At 43.7% G+C, this 23,897-nt stretch overlaps 1 protein-coding gene across 7 annotated transcripts in view; it reads left to right on the top strand.

Moving 5' to 3' along the window:
- The window catches only part of LOC118964944 (cell migration-inducing and hyaluronan-binding protein), a 165,993-nt gene that overhangs the window by 95,748 nt on the left and 46,348 nt on the right, over positions 1–23,897 (top strand). For all 7 annotated transcript variants that reach the window (XM_090239145.1, XM_090239151.1, XM_090239146.1 and 4 more), the window contains 9 exons: positions 4,355–4,492; positions 5,251–5,389; positions 6,044–6,280; positions 9,440–9,619; positions 18,230–18,300; positions 19,414–19,509; positions 19,765–19,886; positions 20,417–20,564; positions 21,004–21,195. In XM_090239145.1, the coding sequence (XP_090095271.1) occupies positions 4,355–4,492; positions 5,251–5,389; positions 6,044–6,280; positions 9,440–9,619; positions 18,230–18,300; positions 19,414–19,509; positions 19,765–19,886; positions 20,417–20,564; positions 21,004–21,195 (1,323 nt within the window). The remainder of the gene's footprint in view (positions 1–4,354; positions 4,493–5,250; positions 5,390–6,043; positions 6,281–9,439; positions 9,620–18,229; positions 18,301–19,413; positions 19,510–19,764; positions 19,887–20,416; positions 20,565–21,003; positions 21,196–23,897) is intronic.

The raw sequence follows: 23,897 nt of genomic DNA, 5'->3' as shown, positions 1-23,897 counted from the left end.
TTGTGGAATGTTGTTTTGTTGTTGTTTACAGTATGCTTTGTGGGATGTTGTTTTGTTGCTGTTTACAGTATGCTTTGTGGGGTGTTGTTTTGTTGTTGTTTACACTATGCTTTGTGGCGTGTTGTTTTGTTGTTGTTTACAGTATGCTTTGGGGTGTTGTTTTGTAGTTGTTTACACTATGCTTTGTGGGGTGTTGTTTTGTTGTTGTTTACACTATGCTTTGTGGGGTGTTGTTGTTTACACTATGCTTTGTGGGGTGTTGTTGTTTACAGTATGCACCACTCGGGAGCCCACTCTTGACTGAAACCGTCCTAATTGGAAATAAACTTCATTATGTTGTCATCCAGAGCCACATGTGTTTATTTTCCAAGCTATAACACACAATATTTTACAAGTGCTTTGTGTTTTCATGTTTGGCCATGGAAAATCAAGTATAATTTTATCTTGATACTGGTATCGTGATAACCCTAACACACACACACACACACACACACACACACACACACACACACACACACACACACACACACACACACACACACACACACACACACACACACACACACGCACACACACACACACACACACAGAATTTCCTATTGAAAACTTGCATCCAGTCCATTTGAAGGTCCTGGAGGTGTTGTTTCAGTTTCTAAATCGTTCCTGGCTTTCGAAATCTCCTAAATATAAAGTCCTATGTTTGACCAGAGATTTATGTGGCTGTCCCTATGTGGCTCCGCTCAAAAGCAGTGCACTTGTGTATGTGGCTGTGTGTGTGTGTGTGTGTATGTGGCTGTCTGTGTGTGTGTGTGTGTGTGTGTGTGTGGCTGTCTGTGTGTGTGTGTGTGTATGTGGCTGTGTGTGTGTGTGTGTGTGTGTATGTGGCTGTGTGTGTGTGTGTGTGTGTGTGTGTGTGTGTGTGTGTGTGTGTGTGGCGGTCTGTGTGTGTGTGTCTGTCTGTGTGTGTGTGTGTGTGTGTAGGTGTGTGTCTGTCTGTCTGTGTGTGTGTGTGTGTGTGTGTGGCTGTGTGTGTGTGTGTGTGTGTGTGTACGTGGCTGTCTTTGTGTATGTGTGTGTGTGTGTGTGTGTGTGTGTGTGTGGCTGTGTGTGTGTGTGTGTGTGTGTACGTGGCTGTCTTTGTGTGTGTATGTGGCTGTCTGTGTGTGTGTGTGTGTGTGTGTGTGTGTGTGTGTGTATGTGGCTGTGTGTGTGTGTATGTCTGTGTGTGTGTGTGTGTGTGTGTGTGTGTGTGTGTGTGTGTGTGTGTGTGTGTGTGTGTGTGTGTGTGTGTGTGTGTGTGTGTGTGTGTGGCTGCATGTGTGTGTGGCTGCATGTGTGTGTGTGGCTGAGTGTGTGTGAGTGTGGCTGTGAGTGTGGCTGTCTGTGTGTGTGTGTGTGTATGTGGCTGTCTGTGTGTGTGTGCGTATATGTGTGGCTGTATGTGCGTGTATGTGTCTGTCTGTCTGTGTGTGTGTGTGTGTGTGTGTGTGTGTAGGTGTGTGTCTGTCTGTCTGTGTGTGTGTGTGTGTGTGTGTGGGTGTGTGTGTGTATGTATGAGTGTGTTTGTGGCTGTGTGTGTGTGTGTGTGTGTGTGTGTGTGTGTGTGTGTGTGTGTGTGTGTGTGTGTGTGGCTGTCTGTGTGTGTGTGTGTGTGTATGTGGCTGTCTGTGTGTGTGTGTGCGTATATGTGTGGCTGTTTGTGTGTGTATGTGGCTGTCTGTGTGTATGTGTGTGTCTGTGTGTGTGTGTGTGTGTGTGTGTGTGTCTGTCTGTGTGTGTGTGTGTGTGTGTCTGTCTGTCTGTGTGTGTGGCTGTCTGTGTGTCATTTGAGACAGAGTTCAGTCAGGGTACACTGTGGTTTTTGATGAAACAGTTTGAAAAGCGTCGAGGTCAGCGTTTCCACATGTCCGCTGCCAGGCACGCCGAGACTTGGCCTCGCTTCCTTGGGAATTATATTATTATCCGTTCACTCTGAATGCTCAGGAAATACTGTGGTTAATGATGGTATGTTGATGATATGTTTGTTGTGTCAATGTGTATATGAATAACGTGTGATAAACACAATCCATTTGAATCTACATCTTTAGTCTCCTTATCATAGGGAAGATCAAAACAATTCCTTTTAATTCCTTTTCTACAAATGTAATTTACCTGCTCATTTTACCAGCATTGTTGGTAAAATTCTAATTTGAATTAGAATTCTAATTTCTAATTACATTCTAATTTGAAGTGCTATGACGTCATACTTGTTTGATAATATTTCCATTTCTGGCATTACTTATCTCATATGTATATACAGTATTCTATACTATTCTACTGTATCTTAGTCACTTAATAATGTTCACATATCTGGCTTACTCATCTCATATGTATATACTGTATTCTATACTATTCTACTGTATCTTAGTCACTTAATAATGTTTACATATCTGGCTTACTCATCTCATATGTATATACTGTATTCTATACCATTCTACTGTATCTTAGTACATGCCGCTCTGACATCGCTCGTCCATATGTATATATTCTTAATTCATTCCTACTTAGATGTGTGTGTATTGGGTACAGTATATGTTGTGAAAATGTTAGATATTACTGGTTAGACATTACTGCACTGTCAGAGCTAGAAACACAAGCATTTTGCTGCAGCTGAATAACATCTGCTAAACACGTGTATGTAACCAATACAATTTGATTGATTTGGACGCCGTTGACACTATTTTCAGCATGAGCAGGCTCGTTCACAAGCTTTAAAAAAATGCTTCCCATTTCATTTGAGCTTAAGTCGTTTTTTTTAATTATTTTTTTATTTCACCTTTATTTAACCAGGTAGGCTAGTTGAGAACAAGTTCTCATTTACAACACAGAGTTACACATGGAGTAAACAATGAACAAGTCAATAATACAGTAGAAAAAAGGAGAGTCTATATACATTGTGTGCAAAAGGCATGAGGAGGTAGGCGAATAATTACAATTTTGCAGATTAACACTGGAGTGATAAATGATCAGATGGTCATGTACAGGTAGAGATATTGGTGTGCAAAAGAGCAGAAAATAAAATAAATAAAAACAGTATGGGGATGAGGTAGGTAAAAATGGGTGGGCTATTTACCGATAGACTATGTACAGCTGCAGCGATCGGTTAACTGCTCAGATAGCAGATGTTTGAAGTTGGTGAGGGAGATAAAAGTCTCCAAGTTACCAAGTTGTTCGGACGAGATAATTCAATTTTTCTTGTTATTGTTTGCCTTGGGCTTCAGGGCTTCTGTAAGTTTGTGTTTTTGCCTGTGTTCATGTTTTATTTGAGTTTGTTTATGTGGCATACTGTGTGAATGTGTGTGTGCAGATGTCATTGCCCAGTGTAGTGCAACGCCTGTTGCAGATCGCCAGACCACTGTCCTTCACATCATGATCACACAGAGAACAGAGGAAGTAGGAACTCTGAACCTATTGGTGGACTCCAGATACTTCCCTTTACACACTCTCTCTCTCTCTCGCTCGCACTCTCGCTCTCTCGCTCTCTCGCTCTCTCGCTCGCACTCTCGCACTCTCGCACTCTCGCTCTCTCGCTCTCTCGCTCTCTCGCTCTCTCGCTCTCTCGCTCTCTCAATTTCAAAGGCTTTTTTGGCATGGGAAACATATGTTAACATTGCCAAAGCAAGTGAAGTACTGTAGATAATAAACAAAAGTGAAATAAACAATAAAAATTAACAGTAAACACTACAATCACAAAAGTGCCAAAATAATAAATACATTTCATAGACATTTCAAATGTCTCTCATTCTCTCTTTTTCTCTATTTGTCTATCTTTTTCTTTCTCGATCTTTCTCTCTCCTATCTGTTCCTCTCTGTTCCCCTCTCTCTCTCTCTCTCTCTCTCTCTCTCTCTATTTCTCTTTCTCTCTCTGAACTGTTCTTTCTCTCTCTCTGAACCTCCAGCATCCCCAGAGCTATACTACTAGCTGTCTAACCCCTTGTTGCAATAACAGCTAGTTCTTTAGCCAACTCCTTGAGTCAGACACGACATGAGAATGACAAAGGATTTGGCTAAAGCCCAGACAGATCTAGTTCCAAGACCTAACTCTCAAACTGCTGTGTCCGATGGTTTCTCAGCTGGGTTCTTTCATGGAGAAAACCAGTCGATTGGAGCCTATTAATCAATCTGTATTAGCCCAGGGGAAAATCTGGTTGGCCGGCCCGTTTGGTGTCCGTCCAATCAATGACATTGACTGATGAATGAATTATAGGATGTTGGCATAGTGTTTGTTGTTGGAAACTATGGGCCAGATCAGAACTTCAGGGATCAGTGAGATCTGTGTGTGTCATGACGTTAACCCTATTGGTCGATCCAACAGTGTGTCCAGACAGGGAGCCCGGCCTGCAGCCATGGACCCCCGGCCACAGTGAAGCCCACCATGTTACCATTGGCTATGGCAGAAAGGTCATCCTCACCTCTTCAGCTACTGTCCACTCCATAGAGATCCTCAACGGAGGTACGTCTGTGTGTGTGTGTCTGCAATCATATTGTTAAACTGTCACCCAAATTTACTTTATCCATCAATTGTGTGTGTGTGACAGTCTTGCTTCCGTCCCAAACTGGGCTCAACCAGGGATTCTCTGCATACATCGACAACAGTCACCCTCAAAGCATTGTTACCTATCGCTCCACAAAAGCTTGCAGAGCAAAGGAAACCACTACTTCAAGGTCTCAGAGCGAGTTACGTCACCGATTGAAATGCCGCTGGTGTACACCGCTAACTAGCTAGCCATTTCACATGGTTTACACCCTTTGACCTTCTCCTTCTCCACAGCAACCAGTGATCTGAGTCAACATCATCAATGTAACAGTGTAGCCATTTCACACTGGTTACATGTGTATGTGTGAGTTAGGAACCTGATACTGTGTGTCCAGGTAACCACTAACTCACAGTCAAATCAATGTCCCCATCTCTCATCCACTTCTCTACAGGACTACATAACCTCTGTCAGATGGACGTTATCGTGAAATGCAGCCCTCATAAAGGGTTATTGAGTTTCCCCCCCTGTGTCTGTGTCTGTGTCTGTGTGTGTGTCTGTGTCTATGTCTGTCTGTGTTTGTCTGAGCCACAGCTCAGTGCCATAAAAGGAAGGGAGATGTGATGTGTCAGGCCCCAGGGCATGAAATACCTGCCAGGAGATCTCACCAGTAAAGATCTCTCTCTCTCTCTCTCTCTCTCTCTCTCTCTCTCTCTCTCTCTCTCTCTCTCTCTAGGAAAGTTAGTGATAGCAGACTCGTATCGTCCCATCCTACTGCGTACCAAACACATTCTGATCGGCAACAGAGGACAGCTGCACATAGGAAGTCCTGACTGCCCGTATAAGGGCAACCTTACCATCTCCTTATTTGGAAGGTGGGTTTTGAACCCAGACCAGATCTCATAGCCTTCAGCCCTCAACCTATTTGGTAGCCTCTAGACTCTATCCTCTTTCTCCTAGTCTCAAGCCTCTTTGTCATAGCTCCTATCCTCTATCGTCTAGCCTCTATTCTCTTAGCCCTTATCTCCTAGCCCCTCGACTCTATCTCCTCACTTCTATCTCCTAGCCTCTAGCCTGTAACTCATAGCCTCTGTCTATTAGCCCCTAGACTCTGTCTATTAGCCCCTAGACTCTTATCTATTAGCCCCTAGTCTCTATCTCCTAGACTCTATCTCCTATCCCCTCGCCTCTATCTATTAGCCCCTAGCCTCTATCTCCTAGCCTCTATCTCCTAGCCCCTAGCCTCTATCTATTAGCCCCTAGCCTCTATCTCCTCACCTCTATCTCCTAGCCCCTAGTCTCTATCTATTAGCCCCTAGTCTCTATCTATTAGCCCCTAGCCTCTATCTCCTAGCCTATGTCTCTTAGGCTCTATTTCCTAGCCTCTATCTCCTAGCCCCTAGCCTCTATATCCTAGTCTTTAGACTTTATCTGGTATATTCTAGCCTATATCCCCTTATCCCCTATTGTGTAACCCTCTAGCTCATATTCTTTATTAATTGGTTGATCAATCATTGACTCTTCTCCAGGTCTGACGACACAGACACAGAGCACAGTTACTTTGGCCGTAAGTACATTGGTGTGGGGACAGGAGGGACACTGGAGATCCATGGGGAGAAGAAGTTGTCGTGGACCTTCCTCAACAAGACCCTGCACCCAGGGGAGAGCGAGGACAACAGCTACCTGTTCGAGAGGGGCTGGGGCAACCGGGGGATCATAGTTCACGTCATCGACCCCAAGACTGGAGAAGTGCTCCACAATGATAGGTATTTTATATATTGTCATGTTTTTATTTCACCTTTAGGCTTGCACAATTCTGGTAAATTTTTCAAAAGTTCCCAGGTTTTCGGAAATGTTGGTTGGAAGGATGTCCTGCGTGTTACCGTCTTATTCCAGAAATGATGGTTGGAAGGATGCCCTGCGTGTTACTGTCTTATTCCAGAAATGTTGGTTGGAAGGATGTCCTGCGTATTACCGTCTTATTCCAGAAATGATGGTTGGAAGGATGTCCTGCGTATTACCGTCTTATTCCAGAAATGTTGGTTGGAAGGATGTCCTGCGTGTTACTGTCTTATTCCAGAAATGTTGGTTGGAAGGATGTCCTGCGTGTTACCGTCTTATTCCAGAAATGATGGTTGGAAGGATGTCCTGCGTATTACCGTCTTATTTCAGAAATGTTGGTTGGAAGGATGTCCTGCGTGTTACTGTCTTATTTCAGAAATGTTGGTTGGAAGGATGTCCTGCGTATTACTGTCTTATTCCAGAAATGATGGTTGGAAGGATGTCCTGCGTATTACCGTCTTATTCCAGAAATGTTGGTTGGAAGGATGTCCTGCGTATTACCGTCTTATTCCAGAAATCTTCCAACTGGGATTTCTGGAAAACCTGGGGACTTCTGGAAAACCTGGGGACTTCTGGAAAACTTGGGAACTTCTGGAAAACCTGGGAACTTCTGGAAAACTTGGGGACTTCTGGAAAACCTGAGGACTTCTGGAAAACCTGGGGACTTCTGGAAAACCTGGGGACTTCTGGAAAACCTGGGGACTTCTGGAAAACCTGGGGACTTCTGGAAAACCTGGGGACTTCTGGAACACCTGGGGACTTCTGGAAAACCTGGGGACTTCTGGAAAACCTGGGGACTTCTGGAAAACCTGGGGACTTCTGGAAAACCTGGGGACTTCTGGAAAGTTACTGGAATTATGTAACCCTTTCACCTTGACTGTTTTTTTTTACATCTAAACTCTATTTAACTTTGTTTAATAGTAGCAACATTAGCCTGCCAACAATCACTGAAAATAAATGACTTCAACACCCCTGTTGTAACAGAATGGTTGTGGTAAGCAAACATGTTTAAAAAAAACAACACTGGAGGAATTGGTTGTCTCTTTAAATCTGGAATCCTTCATAGTGAAACTGCCTTGTCTGTTTGGAATATTACAACAAAGAAGTTACTGCAGACAACCCTCTGACATCATGGCAGGGGGAAGCGAACAGCACAATATGTACTGCTATTTTCAGTTTTGACCACTCTGCTCAACACACCTCACCTCCGTTTAGTCCACTAAAATAATTTGAACAAAAGTGCTGGGGCGGACAGTGGACACCGAAATGCGGAGCGGTTTCCCCTAATGCAGATTCTATCTTTAAGTCATGACAGATATTGTTATTATCAGAACTCAGGATAAGACCCAGATGCAGACAGCTAGAATCACAGATGTTTATTGACCCAAACAGGGGCCAGGCAGAAGACTGGTCAAGGGCAGTAAGGGCAGGTCGGTAATCCAGGGCAGAGTCAATAAGGTACAGAACAGCAGGCAGGCTCAGGGTCAGGGCAGGCAGAGGTCGGTAAATCCAGGGCAGAGTAAGGCAGGTACAGAACGGCAAACAGGCTCGGGGTCAGGGCAGGCAGAGGTTCGTAATCGGGTCAGGGTCAGGCAAGTACAGAACGGCAGGCAGGCTCGGGGTCAGGGCAGGCAGAGTTTCGTAATCGGTTCAGGGTTAGGCAGGTACAGAACGGCAGGCAGGCTCGGGGTCAGGGCAGGCAGAGGTTCGTGATCAGGTCAGAGTCAGGCAGGTACAGAACGGCAGGCAGGCTCGGGGTCAGGGTCAGGCAGGTACAGAACGGCAGGCAGGCTCGGGGTCAGGGCAGGCAGGTACAGAACGGCAGGCAGGCTCGGGGTCAGGGCAGGCAGGTACAGAACGGCAGGCAGGCTCAGGGTCAGGGTCAGGCAGGTACAGAACGGCAGGCAGGCTCGGGGTCAGGGCAGGCAGGCTCGGGGTCAGGGCAGGCAGATACAGAACGGCAGGCAGGCTCGGGGTCAGGGCAGGCAGGTACAGAACGGCAGGCAGGCTCGGGGTCAGGGTCAGGCAGGTACAGAACGGCAGGCAGGCTCGGGGTCAGGGCAGGCAGGTACAGAACGGCAGGCAGGCTCGGGGTTAGGGCAGGCAGGTACAGAACGGCAGGCAGGCTCGGGGTCAGGGCAGGCAGAATGGTCAGAACCGGGGAAACTAGGAAACAGAAACTTGAGAAAGCAGGAAGATGAAAAAACATGCTTTTAAGACCTGACAAGACAAGACGAACTGGCAACAGACAAAGAGAGGATGGCGAAGATAGGTGACATCTAGAGGGGGTGGAGACAAGCACAAAGACAGGTGAAACAGATCAGGGTGTGACAGTTATAATATGACACTAGAAGATAGGGAGAATAGCAAACACACTCCTGTTGGTATTAACTATCTAATAGATTTATAATGTTCTCCCTATCCCATCGTTCAACATCTCTGATTGGATAAAGAATGTCAGAAAACATTTAATATGTACTGTAGTTAGAAAAACATTTAATATGCCGTCAGAGTACTGGTAAACAATCATTAAAAAGCCATTAAACAAAACAAACTTTGCTTCCAAGAGAAGTATTGCGTCAGGAGAAATTAAAACCCCATTTGACAAATGTATTTACTATTGGTTTGATATCAATTACCATTGACCTCAATTTCCTCACACAACCAAATTGAGACCTCACCCTCAAGATCTTACAGTATGCTCCCATGGGACTGTTTTGGGCGCTGTGTGCAATTCATTCATTGATATTTGTTGGTATATTTATCAGAAGATCCACCATAGATCAACCTTCAGAGGAAGATGTTTGTTGGAGTGATTGAAGGTCTTTTTTCATGCTCTGTTCAGTGTTTCACATCAGTGTTTCACATCTCCACTCCTCTAGTAGTGCCAACAGTACATATTTATATTGTGGAACCGGACAAGCACACCTGATGCTACTTGTCAACTAATCATCAAGCCCTTGACAAGTTGAATCGGGTGTTTTTGTCCGACACAACACAAATGTGTGCCATTCGTGGTACCGGAATTGGGAAACACTGATATAGACTAACCATTCACCTCCCCCTCCCACTCCATTACCCAGGTTTGACACATACCGCAGTAAAGAAGAGAGTCGTCGCCTGGCCCAGTATGTAGATGTGGTAGACAATGGGATGATTCTGGCCATGATGGTCAACGATGAGGGGTCTAACAACCTAGAGGACTCGGCCAGGAAGATCCTCACCAAGCTGGGGAGTAAAGACTTCCACCGCCTGGGCTTCCGGTAGGTTCCTTGACCCCTGTCCTCCATCCAGGGAATTTTGAAACCAATATTATATTATACATGTATATCATTATGATGATTGATATTATTAGTATTAGGTAATTTTTTTGGAAGACTCTTACTAAGCTGGGCAGCAGACACTCCTTGACCCCTGACCTCTAACCCAGGGGTTTCCCAAAATCCTTTTATGCATTGTGATCCATCTGTAGCCAACCATTTCTGCAGCTGCTTGGTCTGAACCAACTGTCTTTGGGGCAACTGCCAGGGCTGGAAGGAACTTGAAATCAAAGGCCATGGACAGATGGAATGTTAGAGTACTCTGTTCTGCTGGTAATGTTTAGAATAGATACTAAGTGGTATGCTAAATGGTAAATCACTTTTTGTAGCTTTACCATTGAATGTCTTATTTCTAATCTATAGCCACAGCCGAGGGTTAAGACACCTTGAAGCCACCAATTGGCCCTGACTTGGTGTGTTGTGAGTTGAGTCCTGAGCCACAGGAGAAATACATTTCTCTTAATCCTTTCTCTGTAGTTTCCCTGGGGTAGTGCGTGCAGAGCATGATAGTGCTAGCGTAGCCACCTTGCTTAGCATTAGTGGATTATTCCTTCTCTCCTTGCCTGGATGGCTCAACCTCCCTCTCACACCTCTCCCAACCTCTCTCTCTACCCCCCCCCCCTCTCTCTCTCTACCTCTCTCTACCTCCCTATCTCTCACTACCTCTTTCCACATCTCTTTACCTCTCTCCACCTCCCTCTACCCCTCTCTACCTTTCCCTCTATCTTTTTATCCCTCCACACCCAAATGGATATGCTCCGCTAGAGTATGATAGCACGAGAGTAGCCACCTAGCATAACCACCTAGCGTAGCCACCCAGCGTACCGACCTAGCATAGCCTCCTAGCGTAGCGCTAGCAGATGATCCTCTCCTGACCTGATGTAGCATTGCATAACATCACACTCTGATTTATAGGCTGCTGACAGCCTCTTATTCTCCCTCTTACTTTCTCTCCCTCTACCTCGTCTAGCCACCAGTGTCTCTTTATCTCTCCTGGCACAGGACTGCTTAGAGAAAGCAGGGCGGAGAAGAAGAAATAAAAGGAAAAAACATATGCTAGCAAGTCTCTCTCTCTCTCTCTCGCTCCCTCTCTCTCTCTCTCTCTCTCTCTCTCTCTTTCGTTCTCTCTCTCTCTCTCTCTCTCTCTCTCTCTCTCTCTCTCTTTCTCTCTCTCTCTCTCTCTCTCTCTCTCTCGCTCTCTCTCAATGTATTAAAGTATCTCAGGAATGCATGGAAAATTGAAAGTAAATTTAGCTATGATAAGAAAACCTAATACAGCTGGATTCAGACCTTGGAGGAAAAAAAACTCTTAAACTGAGGGTTAGTGAGTAGCATTTAAGTGAGCTAATCGTATATTCAGACTTATTGCATTCCTTCCATACAGTAGAACTCAACCACCAGTATGTTTGAATGTCCGACAATGGCTGTCAGAATGGGGTTAGAAGAATCAGTGTGTGTGTGTGTCCGTACGTGCACATGTGTGGTCAGGAGGGTTTACCATGGCTTAGAGCAGGTGTGTCAAACACACCCATTAAATCCATCCTGCGGGTGGTTTAGGGAAATAACCTTAATCAACAATGAAATTACAAAAATAAATGCAAAATGTGTAGAAATTACCTACATCTATTGTCTCTTCACTCTGTCCATCTTCATATCAGTCATATATAGTCTCTTCACTCTGTCCAGCTTGATAATAGTCATCTATAGTCTCTTCACTCTGTCCAGCTTGATAATAGTCATCTATAGTCTCTTCACTCTGTCCAGCTTGATAAGTCATCTATAGTCTCTTTACACTGTCCAGCTTGATAAGTAATATATAGTCTCTTCACTCTGTCCAGCTTGATAACAGTCATCTATAGTCTCTTCACACTGTCAAGCTTGATAACAGTCATCTATAGTCTCTTCACACTGTCCAGCTTGATAACAGTCATCTATAGTCTCTTCACTGTGTCCAGCTTGATAAAAGTCATCTATAGTCTCTTCACACTGTCCAGCTTGATAACAGTCATCTATAGTCTCTTCACTCTGTCCATCTTATTATCAGTCATATATAGTCTCTTCACTCTGTCCAGCTTGATAATAGTCATCTATAGTCTCTTCACTCTGTCCATCTTAATATCAGTCATATATAGTCTCTTCACTCTGTCCATCTTATTATCAGTCATATATAGTCTCTTCACTCTGTCCAGCTTGATAACAGTCATCTATAGTCTCTTCACTCTGTCCATCTTATTATCAGTCATATATAGTCTCTTCACTCTGTCCAGCTTGATAATAGTCATCTATAGTCTCTTCACTCTGTCCATCTTAATATCAGTCATATATAGTCTCTTCACTATGTCCAGCTTGATAATAGTCATCTATAGTCTCTTCACTCTGTCCAGCTTGATAAGTCATCTATAGTCTCTTCACACTGTCCAGCTTGATAAGTCATATATAGTCTCTTCACTCTGTCCAGCTTGATAAGTCATCTATAGTCTCTTCACTCTGTCCAGCTTGATAACAGTCATCTATAGTATTTTCACTCTGACCAGCTTGATAAGTCATCTATAGTCTCTTCACTCTGTCCAGCGTGATAACAGTCATCTATAGTCTTTTCACTTTGACCAGCTTGATAACAGTCATCTATAGTCTCTTCACTCTGTCCAGCTTGATAATAGTCATCTATCGTCTCTTCACTCTGACCAGCTTGATAAGTCATCTATAGTCTCTTCACTCTGTCCAGCTTGATAACAGTCATCTATAGTCTTTTCACTTTGACCAGCTTGATAACAGTCATCTATAGTCTCTTCACTCTGTCCAGCTTGATAATAGTCATCTATAGTCTCTTCACTCTGTCCATCTTAATATCAGTCATATATAGTCTCTTCACTCTGTCCAGCTTGATAATAGTCATCTATCGTCTCTTCACTCTGACCAGCTTGATAAGTCATCTATAGTCTCTTCACTCTGTCCAGCTTGATAACAGTCATCTATAGTATTTTCACTCTGACCAGCTTGATAAGTCATCTATAGTCTCTTCACTCTGTCCAGCTTGATAACAGTCATCTATAGTCTTTTCACTTTGACCAGCTTGATAACAGTCATCTATAGTCTCTTCACTCTGTCCAGCTTGATAATAGTCATCTATAGTCTCTTCACTCTGTCCATCTTAATATCAGTCATATATAGTCTCTTCACTCTGTCCAGCTTGATAATAGTCATCTATCGTCTCTTCACTCTGACCAGCTTGATAAGTCATCTATAGTCTCTTCACTCTGTCCAGCTTGATAACAGTCATCTATAGTATTTTAACTCTGACCAGCTTGATAAGTCATCTATAGTCTCTTCACTCTGTCCAGCTTGATAACAGTCATCTATAGTCTTTTCACTTTGATCAGCTTGATAACAGTCATCTATAGTCTCTTCACTCTGTCCAGCTTGATAATAGTCATCTATAGTCTCTTCACTCTGTCCATCTTAATATCAGTCATATATAGTCTCTTCACTCTGTCCAGCTTGATAATAGTCATCTATAGTCTCTTCACTCTGTCCAGCTTGATAAGTCATCTATAGTCTCTTCACACTGTCCAGCTTGATAAGTCATATATAGTCTCTTCACTCTGTCCAGCTTGATAAGTTATCTATCGTCTCTTCACTCTGACCAGCTTGATAAGTCATCTATAGTCTCTTCACTCTGTCCAGCTTGATAACAGTCATCTATAGTCTCTTCACTCTGTCCAGCTTGATAAGTCATATATAGTCTCTTCACTCTGTCCAGCTTGATAACAGTCATCTATAGTCTTTTCACTCTGACCAGCTTGATAAGTCATCTATAGTCTCTTCACTCTGTCCAGCTTGATAACAGTCATCTATAGTCTTTTCACTTTGACCAGCTTGATAACAGTCATCTATAGTCTCTTCACTCTGTCCAGCTTGATAATAGTCATCTATAGTCTCTTCACTCTGTCCATCTTAATATCAGTCATATATAGTCTCTTCACTCTGTCCAGCTTGATAATAGTCATCTATAGTCTCTTCACTCTGTCCAGCTTGATAAGTCATCTATAGTCTCTTCACACTGTCCAGCTTGATAAGTCATATATAGTCTCTTCACTCTGTCCAGCTTGATAAGTTATCTATCGTCTCTTCACTCTGACCAGCTTGATAAGTCATCTATAGTCTCTTCACTCTGTCCAGCTTGATAACAGTCATCTATAGTCTTTTCACTTTGACCAGCTTGATAACAGTCATCTATAGTCTCTTCACTCTGTCCAGCTTGATAATAGTCATCTATAGTCTCTTCACTCTGTCCATCTTAATATCAGTCATATATAGTCTCTTCACTCTGTCCAGCTTGATAATAGTCATCTATAGTCTCTTCACTCTGTCCAGCTTGATAAGTCATCTATAGTCTCTTCACACTGTCCAGCTTGATAAGTCATATATAGTCTCTTCACTCTGTCCAGCTTGATAACAGTCATCTATAGTCTTTTCACTCTGACCAGCTTGATAAGTCATCTATAGTCTCTTCACTCTGTCCAGCTTGATAACAGTCATCTATAGTCTTTTCACTTTGACCAGCTTGATAACAGTCATCTATAGTCTCTTCACTCTGTCCAGCTTGATAATAGTCATCTATAGTCTCTTCACTCTGTCCATCTTAATATCAGTCATATATAGTCTCTTCACTCTGTCCAGCTTGATAATAGTCATCTATAGTCTCTTCACTCTGTCCAGCTTGATAAGTCATCTATAGTCTCTTCACACTGTCCAGCTTGATAAGTCATATATAGTCTCTTCACTCTGTCCAGCTTGATAAGTTATCTATCGTCTCTTCACTCTGACCAGCTTGATAAGTCATCTATAGTCTCTTCACTCTGTCCAGCTTGATAACAGTCATCTATAGTCTTTTCACTTTGACCAGCTTGATAACAGTCATCTATAGTCTCTTCACTCTGTCCAGCTTGATAATAGTCATCTATAGTCTCTTCACTCTGTCCATCTTAATATCAGTCATATATAGTCTCTTCACTCTGTCCAGCTTGATAATAGTCATCTATAGTCTCTTCACTCTGTCCAGCTTGATAAGTCATCTATAGTCTCTTCACACTGTCCAGCTTGATAAGTCATATATAGTCTCTTCACTCTGTCCAGCTTGATAAGTTATCTATCGTCTCTTCACTCTGACCAGCTTGATAAGTCATCTATAGTCTCTTCACTCTGTCCAGCTTGATAACAGTCATCTATAGTCTCTTCACTCTGTCCAGCTTGATAAGTCATATATAGTCTCTTCACTCTGTCCAGCTTGATAACAGTCATCTATAGTCTTTTCACTCTGACCAGCTTGATAAGTCATCTATAGTCTCTTCACTCTGTCCAGCTTGATAACAGTCATCTATAGTCTTTTCACTTTGACCAGCTTGATAACAGTCATCTATAGTCTCTTCACTCTGTCCAGCTTGATAATAGTCATCTATAGTCTCTTCACTCTGTCCATCTTAATATCAGTCATATATAGTCTCTTCACTCTGTCCAGCTTGATAATAGTCATCTATAGTCTCTTCACTCTGTCCAGCTTGATAAGTCATCTATAGTCTCTTCACACTGTCCAGCTTGATAAGTCATATATAGTCTCTTCACTCTGTCCAGCTTGATAAGTTATCTATCGTCTCTTCACTCTGACCAGCTTGATAAGTCATCTATAGTCTCTTCACTCTGTCCAGCTTGATAACAGTCATCTATAGTCTCTTCACTCTGTCCAGCTTGATAAGTTATCTATCGTCTCTTCACTCTGACCAGCTTGATAAGTCATCTATAGTCTCTTCACTCTGTCCAGCTTGATAACAGTCATCTATAGTCTTTTCACTCTGACCAGCTTGATAAGTCATCTATAGTCTCTTCACTCTGTCCAGCTTGATAACAGTCATCTATAGTCTTTTCACTCTGACCAGCTTGATAATAGTCATCTATAGTCTCTTCACTCTGTCCAGCTTGATAACAGTCATCTATAGTCTCTTCACTCTGTCCATCTTGATAATAGTCATCTCGTCTCTTCACTCTGTCCAGCTTGATAAGTAATCTATAGTCTCTTCACTCTATAGATGACTGTTATCAAGCTCGACAGTCTCTTCACTCTGACCAGCTTGATAATAGTCATCTATAGTCTCTTCACTCTGTCCAGCTTGATAACAGTCATCTATAGTCTCTTCACTCTGTACAGCTTGATAACAGTCATCTATAGTCTCTTCACTCTGTCCATCTTGATAATAGTCATCTCGTCTCTTCACTCTGTCCAGCTTGATAAGTCATCTATAGTCTCTTCACTCTGTCCAGCTTGCTAACAGTCATCTATAGTCTCTTCACTCTGTCCAGCTTGATAACAGTAATCTATTGTCTTTTCACTCTGTCCAGCTTGATAAGTCATCGATAGTCTCTTCACTCTGTCCAGTTTGATAAGTCATCGATAGTCTCTTCACTCCGTCCAGCTTGATAAGTCATCTATAGTCTCTTCACTCTGTCCAGCTTGATAAGTCATCTATAGTCTCTTCACTCTATCCAGCTTGATAACAGTAATCTATAGTCTCTTCACTCTGTCCAGCTTGATAAGTCATCTATAGTCTCTTCACTCTGTCCAGCTTGATAAGTCATCTATAGTCTCTTCACTCTGTCCAGCTTGATAAGTCATCTATAGTCTCTTCACTCTGTCCAGTTTGATAACAGTCATATATAGTCTCTTCACTCTGTCCAGCTTGATAAGTCATCTATAGTCTCTTCACTCTGTCCAGTTTGATAACAGTCATATATAGTCTCTTCACTCTGTCCAGTTTGATAACAGTCATCCAAATGAAAGCTAGACAGTCAGGGAACATAAACAATTCCAAAGCAATGGATAGAGGACTTTTTTGCACATTTTGATGGTGAGGAAATATAATGCATTTGAAGACTGAATACAGCCCGCAAGGCAACATGAGTTTAATACCACAGAGAATGGGAAGCTTGGCAGCAACGCCAGTGCAGTAACCCGGTTAGTGTCCAAATTTTAAAAGTGTGTGTGTGTCAGTGCGTGTGTGTGTCAGTGTCAGTGTGTGTGTGTGTGTGTGTGTGTGTTTGTCTACTGTTGTCGAGTAAGTCACAGCTAATTTTCTTCAAAATCCAGAGAACCAAAGTTTACAAGTATCCCACAGAAACATCTCCACACCACGTCCTCAGATGAGAAGAGAGAGAGAGAGAAAGACCGATGAAGGAGGAGAATGTACTTAGTCTCTTGTCGCCTATCCTTCCTGACACTTGTGCCAAACAGTGTTAAAGCAGAATAAGGAATGAATTATTTGCGGTGTGCCAGAGAACATTTTAATAAGGCAATCATTTTGGCAACAAGAAGATCTCAGCAATCCATCCTCCATGAATGCAATTTACATATGTTTACCAAAGTCACAGTGGTATTTTTGAGTGGGGGATGGTGTGTGTGTGTGTGTGTGTGTGTGTGTGTGTGTGTGTGTGTGTGTGTGTGTGTGTTGCCCTTAAATGTCATGAAAGCCTATAGTTGTTGATATAATGTCTTATTGTAGACACCTTTAGAGATATAGCTGGCATGCTGATCTATATAAAACGTCACATCATTTTGCTTGTCTCCGGTAACGTTGCTGTTAGAATGAGAACACGATGGCTAGCTAGTGTAAAGGACGTCACGCTGCTTGATTAGCGAGTTCTTCCTCCTGATTCGGCCCACACCTGGTGCAAACTCGGGACCTCTTCAGGCTAAGGAATAAGTTTCACACATCCCCATGTCCTACACATGCATTATAGGTAGCAAAGCTACAAGACAGCAAAATAGAACTGCTCACTACTGATGTCCCCCAAGGCTCAGTGGTAGGCCCTCTCCTTTTCTTTCTATACACCAAGTCACTCAGTTTGTTTCAGTGGCTGGGAACTGCTCACTACTTATGTCCCCCAAGGCTCGGTGGTTGGCCCTCTCCTCTTCTCTCTGTACACCAAGTCACTCAGTTTGTTTCAGTGGCTGGGAACGGACTCCTTTTCCTTTTTTCTAAATGACCAGCTAGAACGTTGACGATGACTTTTGTTCTAATGTCAGTTCTCTGACTGTTCCTGGTGGAATCCTAATGCATAATGTAGATGGAATGTCTTAGTGTGAATATCACACAGACTCTCTTCAGACACCTAGCACGCCACACGCACACACAAACACACACACACACACATCTCTCCCCTGACACTCGTGTCACTGTGTCCTCACAAGAGTGAGGCATGATGGGATTGCTACTGTAATTACCCATCCTGCCTCTGGGTTTTTCCGACAGCCCGTCACTCCTTATGTCAACATCATTACCAGGGCTAGCTGGAAGTGTGTGTGTGTGTGTGTGTGCGTGTGTGCGTATCTGTGTGTGTCTAATGTCAATATCTCTCCCCCCTCTCCTCCATATTTTTCTTTACTTTCCATCTATCCTTGTCCTCTTGCATCCTCACACTTTCAATCTCCCTATTTCTTCCCCCCCCTCTCCACTTTCTGTCTCTCCACCTCTTCTCTCCCTCCCTCCATCCATCTCTCCTCAGTCATCCCTGGAGTTTCATTGCGTTGAAAGGCAACTCGTCCTCTGCAGTGGAGGATCATGCTATCTATCAAGGTGAACCTCTCTCTCATCTCTCTCTCCTTTCTCTACCCTCTTCTCTCCTTATCTTTCTCCTCAACCTCTCCCTCACAATATCTCTTTCTTTCATCCACCTCCCTCTCTCCCTTCACTTCTCTCAATCTCTTACTTTCTAGAGTATCTCTCCCCTTTCTCTCTCTCTCTCTCTCTCTCTCTCTTACTTTCTAGAGTATCTATCCCCTTTCTCTCTCTCTCTCTCTCTCTCTCTCTCTCTCTCTCTCTCTCTTACTTTCTAGAGTATCTCTCCCCTTTCTCTCTCTCTCTCTCTCTCTTACTTTCTAGAATATATCTCCCCTCTCTCTCTCTTACTTTCTAGAATATATCTCCCCCTTCTCTCTCTCTTTCTCTCTCTTTCTTTCTAGAGTATTTATCCACTTCTCTCTCTCTCTCTTTCTTTCCAGAGTATATCTCCCCCTTCTCTCTCTCTCTTTCTTTCTAGAGTATTTCTCCCCTTCTCTCTCTCTCTCTTACTTTCTAGAGTATATCTCCCCTCTCTCTCTATCTTACTTTCTAGAATATATCTCCCCCTTCTCTCTCTCTCTCTCTTTCTTTCTAGAGTATTTCTCCCCTTCTCTCTCTCTCTTTCTTTCTATAGTATTTCTCCCCTTCTCTCTCTCTCTCTTTCTTTCTAGAGTATATCTCCCCCTTCTCTCTCTCTCTCTCTCTCTTTCTTTCTAGAGTATTTCTCCCCTTCTCTCTCTCTCTCTCTCTCTTTCGCTCTCTATTGTACTTGTATTTCTTAGTTTACATAGTGTTATAGATGTTATAAACCAAACACCTGTCTGGACAGACAGACAAACAGACAGATGAACAGACAGACGAACAGACAGACAACAGACGGACAGCCGGGCAGACGGACAGACAACAGACGGACAGCCGGACGGACGGACAGTTAGTGGGAGAGTGAAAGAAAGAAAACACAGACTGTTAAAGTATGCTGGGCATGTCCTCTACTTACTCTGCTGACTTGTGTGTGTGTGTGTGTGTGTGTGTGTGTGTGTGTGTGTGTGTGTGTGTGTGTGTGTGTGTGTGTGTGTGTGTGTGTGTGTGTGTGTGTGTGTGTGTGTGTGTGTGTGTGTGAGAGAACAGGGACCAAAGCCTCCTCGGAGGCTCGTAGTTCACGCATGTTCCAGTCAGAATACGGAGAGCACTTCACCATCACCACTTCCAGCCAATGGGTGCAAGGTAACACACACTCACTTCTGACTGGCCGTCGGGGGCATGTCATCACTGTTTGAAAGCCTTTGATTTAAATTCAGCTCAACAGAGAGGGGGGGGGGGGGGGGGGTAGGTATTCCATGCTGTGAATTCTAGCTCCATGCACACACACACACACACACACACACACACACACACACACACACATTCATGCACACACACACATCAACATCTTGGCAACGGTGTGTAGGAATCCCATTGAAATGAGTGTGTGTGTCACAGAGGCAGAGTGGACTGAGTGGTTTGACAGAGATGATGAGAGAGGATCAGGAGACTGGGAGAAGCTGTCTGACCTCCACAAGGCTTACCCTGACCGCCTCTGTAGCACTCCCATGGATATACAGGTAAAACACACACACACACACACACACACACACACACACACACACACACACACACACACACACACACACACACACACACACACACACACACACACCTGAACAGCTGGTGCCAATAGCTCTGTAGCAGCCGAATAACTTTGGAACAATAATGTGCCAAAAGAAGTCAAAGCTTAGCTTGATCTATTTCCATTTTTATTGCCTGTTATTATGATGAGGCCACAGCAGCCAGCACTGTGTGTGTGTTCACAGATACTACATTCACTCTGCCACCATGTATCCACAGTGAAGACTAAACACACACACGCACACACTGTCAGTCACTTTCTGTCTGTCATACCCACACAGTCTACTGTGACAGGAAAAAGCTCACTTCTTTCTCCTCAGAGTTTTAAACAGACATTATTTTACCATAAACAAACTGCCGTCTTGGTTTGTTGTTTGGATGTCGAAGGCAAGGCTTCTGTTAAGCACTGCCGTGACAAATGTAATTATTCTTTTCCCTCTACCTCTTCCTTCTCTCTCTCTTCCAGGCTGAGTCCCATGATGGTGTGCCATCTAACGAGACAGGAGATGTCATCTATAAGTCTGACAGGGACTACGGCTTCGTCTGTCTCAACAAGGACCAGAGCCACGGCCTCTGCCACAACTACCGAGTACGCTTCCTCTGCGGTAAACTAGGTACGGACACCGGTCTGTAGTTGGGTGCCCGTGTGCATCTGTATGTGTGTGTGTCCACATGCATGTGTTTCTGTGTGTGCCAACGGCTTTAAAAAAAATGTAAACATTTATTTAACTAGGGAAGTAAGTTAAGAACAAATTATTATAGAGAGAGAGAGAGAGAGAGAGAGAGAGACAGAGAGAGAGACAGAGAGAGAGAGAGAGAGAGAGAGAGAGAGAGAGAGACAGAGACAGAGACAGAGAGACAGAGAGACAGACAGAGAGACAGACAGAGAGACAGAGAAAACACGGCTCCTCTTCATTGGAGTTTATTCAGTTAACCTGACAGCCCAGCTGCTCCAACTGATTTATGGGATGGGTGCGTGCGTTTGTGTGTGTGTGTGTGTGTCAGTGCATTTGATATAACCAAATTGATTGACGTATTTCTCTGTCCCTCCAGTGCGTCCCCAGGCCTCCATCTCTATAGTGCATCTTTCCAACAGCACTGTCCTGGAGTTATCTGAGCCAGCTGAAGGCTGGGGCCCAGGAGACAGACTGGTGCTGGCCAGTACTGACTACTCTATGCACCAGGCTGAGGAGTTCACCATACTACCCTGCCCTGCCTGTGGGCCCACACAGGTTAAAGTCCAAGGTGAGTGAGTGTGGGGTGGATAAACATTTTTTTTTTTTAAACAAACATGTATTTCACCTTTATTTAACCAGGTAGGCTAGTTGAGAACAAGTTCTCATTTGCAACTGCGACCTGGCCAAGATAAAGCATAGCAGTGTGAACAGACAACACAGAGTTACACATGGAGTAAACAATTAACAAGTCAATAACACAGTAGAAAAAAAGGAGAGTCTATATACATTGTGTGCAAAAGGCATGAGGAGGTAGGCGAATAATTACAATTTTGCAGATTAACACTGGAGTGATAAATTATCAGATGGTTATGTACAGGTAGAGATATTGGTGTGCAAAAGAGCAGAAAAGTAAATAAATAAAAACAGTATGGGGATGAGGTAGGTAAAAATGGGTGGGCTATTTACCGATAGACTATGTACAGCTGCAGCGATCGGTTAGCTGCTCAGATAGCAGATGTTTGAAGTTGGTGAGGGAGATAAAAGTCTCCAACTTCAGCGATTTTTGCAATTCGTTCCAGTCACAGGCAGCAGAGAACTGGAACGAAAGGCGGCCAAATGAGGTGTTGGCTTTAGGGATGATCAGTGAGATACACCTGCTGGAGCGCGTGTTACCATGGGTGTTGCCATCGTGACCAGTGAACTGAGATAAGGCGGAGCTTTACCTAGCATGGACTTGTAGATGACCTGGAGCCAGTGGGTCTGGCGACGAATATGTAGCGAGGGCCAGCCGACTAGAGCATACAGGTCGCAGTGGTGGGTGGTATAAGGTGCTTTAGTGACAAAACGGATGGCACTGTGATAAACTGCATCCAGTTTGCTGAGTAGAGTGTTGGAAGCAATTTTGTAGATGACATCGCCGAAGTCGAGGATCGGTAGGATAGTCAGTTTTACTAGGGTAAGTTTGGCGGCGTGAGTGAAGCAGGCTTTGTTGCGGAATAGAAAGCCGACTCTAGATTTGATTTTCGATTGGAGATGTTTGATATGAGTCTGGAAGGAGAGTTTACAGTCTAGCCAGACACCTAGGTACTTATAGATGTCCACATATTCTAGGTCGGAACCATCCAGGGTGGTGATGCTAGTCAGTCGTGCGGGTGCAGGCAGTGAACGGTTGAAAAGCATGCATTTGGCTTTACTAGCGTTTAAGAGCAGTTGGAGGCCACGGAAGGAGTGTTGTATGGCATTGAAGCTCGTTTGGAGGTTAGATAGCACAGTGTCCAAGGATGGTGGAGGGTGTGTACTTGTGTGTGTGTGTGTGTGTGTGTGTGTACTTGCGTTGGTATGTGTGTGTGCAAGGTGATGCTGCTGTAATGTCTGTACTTTGCATCAGCAAGTTAAGTCTCCGTGTGAAAAATATAAGTCTAAGGTTGACCGACCTAACGTCTGTTGCAATAGCAACCAAGTCAAAAGTCATAGACCTTAGACTATAGGACAGCTACTAAGGCGGAAACAAGGATTCCATTTCATAACTTTCACCAATCTAGACTGTGTGTGTATCTTTATTGGGTTCCCCATTAGCTGTTGAAGAAGCAGCAGCTATTCTTCCTGGGGTCCACACAAAACATAGAACATGACTTGGAGTTTATTCAGTTAATCTGACAGCCCAGCTGCTCCAACTGATTTATGGGGTGTGTGTGTGTGTGTGTGTGTGTGTGTGTGTGTGTGTGTGTGTGTGTGTGTGTGTGTGTGTGTGTGTGTGTGTGTGTGTGTGTGTGTGTGTGTGTGTGTGTGTGTGTGTGTGTGTATGTAAGCACCTTCAACCTTGCTGCCACAGCCTTGGCATGGATTGATGTGTTGAATGATGGACAGAGAGACAGACAGAGAGACAGGGTTTGTGTCCAAAATGCCACCCTGTTTACTATATACAGTGCCTTGCGAAAGTATTCGGCCCCCTTGAACTTTGCGACCTTTTGCCACATTTCAGGCTTCAAACATAAAGATATAAAACTGTATTTTTTTGTGAAGAATCAACAACAAGTGGGACACAATCATGAAGTGGAACGACATTTATTGGATATTTCAAACTTTTTTAACAAATCTAAAACTGAAAAATTGGGCGTGCAAAATTATTCAGCCCCCTTAAGTTAATACTTTGTAGCGCCACCTTTTGCTGCGATTACAGCTGTAAGTCGCTTGGGGTATGTCTCTATCAGTTTTGCACATCGAGAGACTGAAATTTTTTCCCATTCCTCCTTGCAAAACAGCTCGAGCTCAGTGAGGTTGGATGGAGAGCATTTGTGAACAGCAGTTTTCAGTTCTTTCCACAGATTCTCGATTGGATTCAGGTCTGGACTTTGACTTGGCCATTCTAACACCTGGATATGTTTATTTTTGAACCATTCCATTGTAGATTTTGCTTTATGTTTTGGATCATTGTCTTGTTGGAAGACAAATCTCCGTCCCAGTCTCAGGTCTTTTGCAGACTCCATCAGGTTTTCTTCCAGAATGGTCCTGTATTTGGCTCCATCCATCTTCCCATCAATTTTAACCATCTTCCCTGTCCCTGCTGAAGAAAAGCAGGCCCAAACCATGATGCTGCCACCACCATGTTTGACAGTGGGGATGGTGTGTTCAGCTGTGTTGCTTTTACGCCAAACATAACGTTTTGCATTGTTGCCAAAAAGTTCAATTTTGGTTTCATCTGACCAGAGCACCTTCTTCCACATGTTTGGTGTGTCTCCCAGGTGGCTTGTGGCAAACTTTAAACGACAC

Source organism: Oncorhynchus mykiss, chromosome 6 (genome assembly GCF_057628025.1).
Source record: "Oncorhynchus mykiss isolate SJ-2025 chromosome 6, ASM5762802v1, whole genome shotgun sequence".
Lineage (NCBI taxonomy): Eukaryota > Metazoa > Chordata > Actinopteri > Salmoniformes > Salmonidae > Oncorhynchus > Oncorhynchus mykiss.
This window is presented reverse-complemented; position numbering and strand designations above follow the sequence as displayed.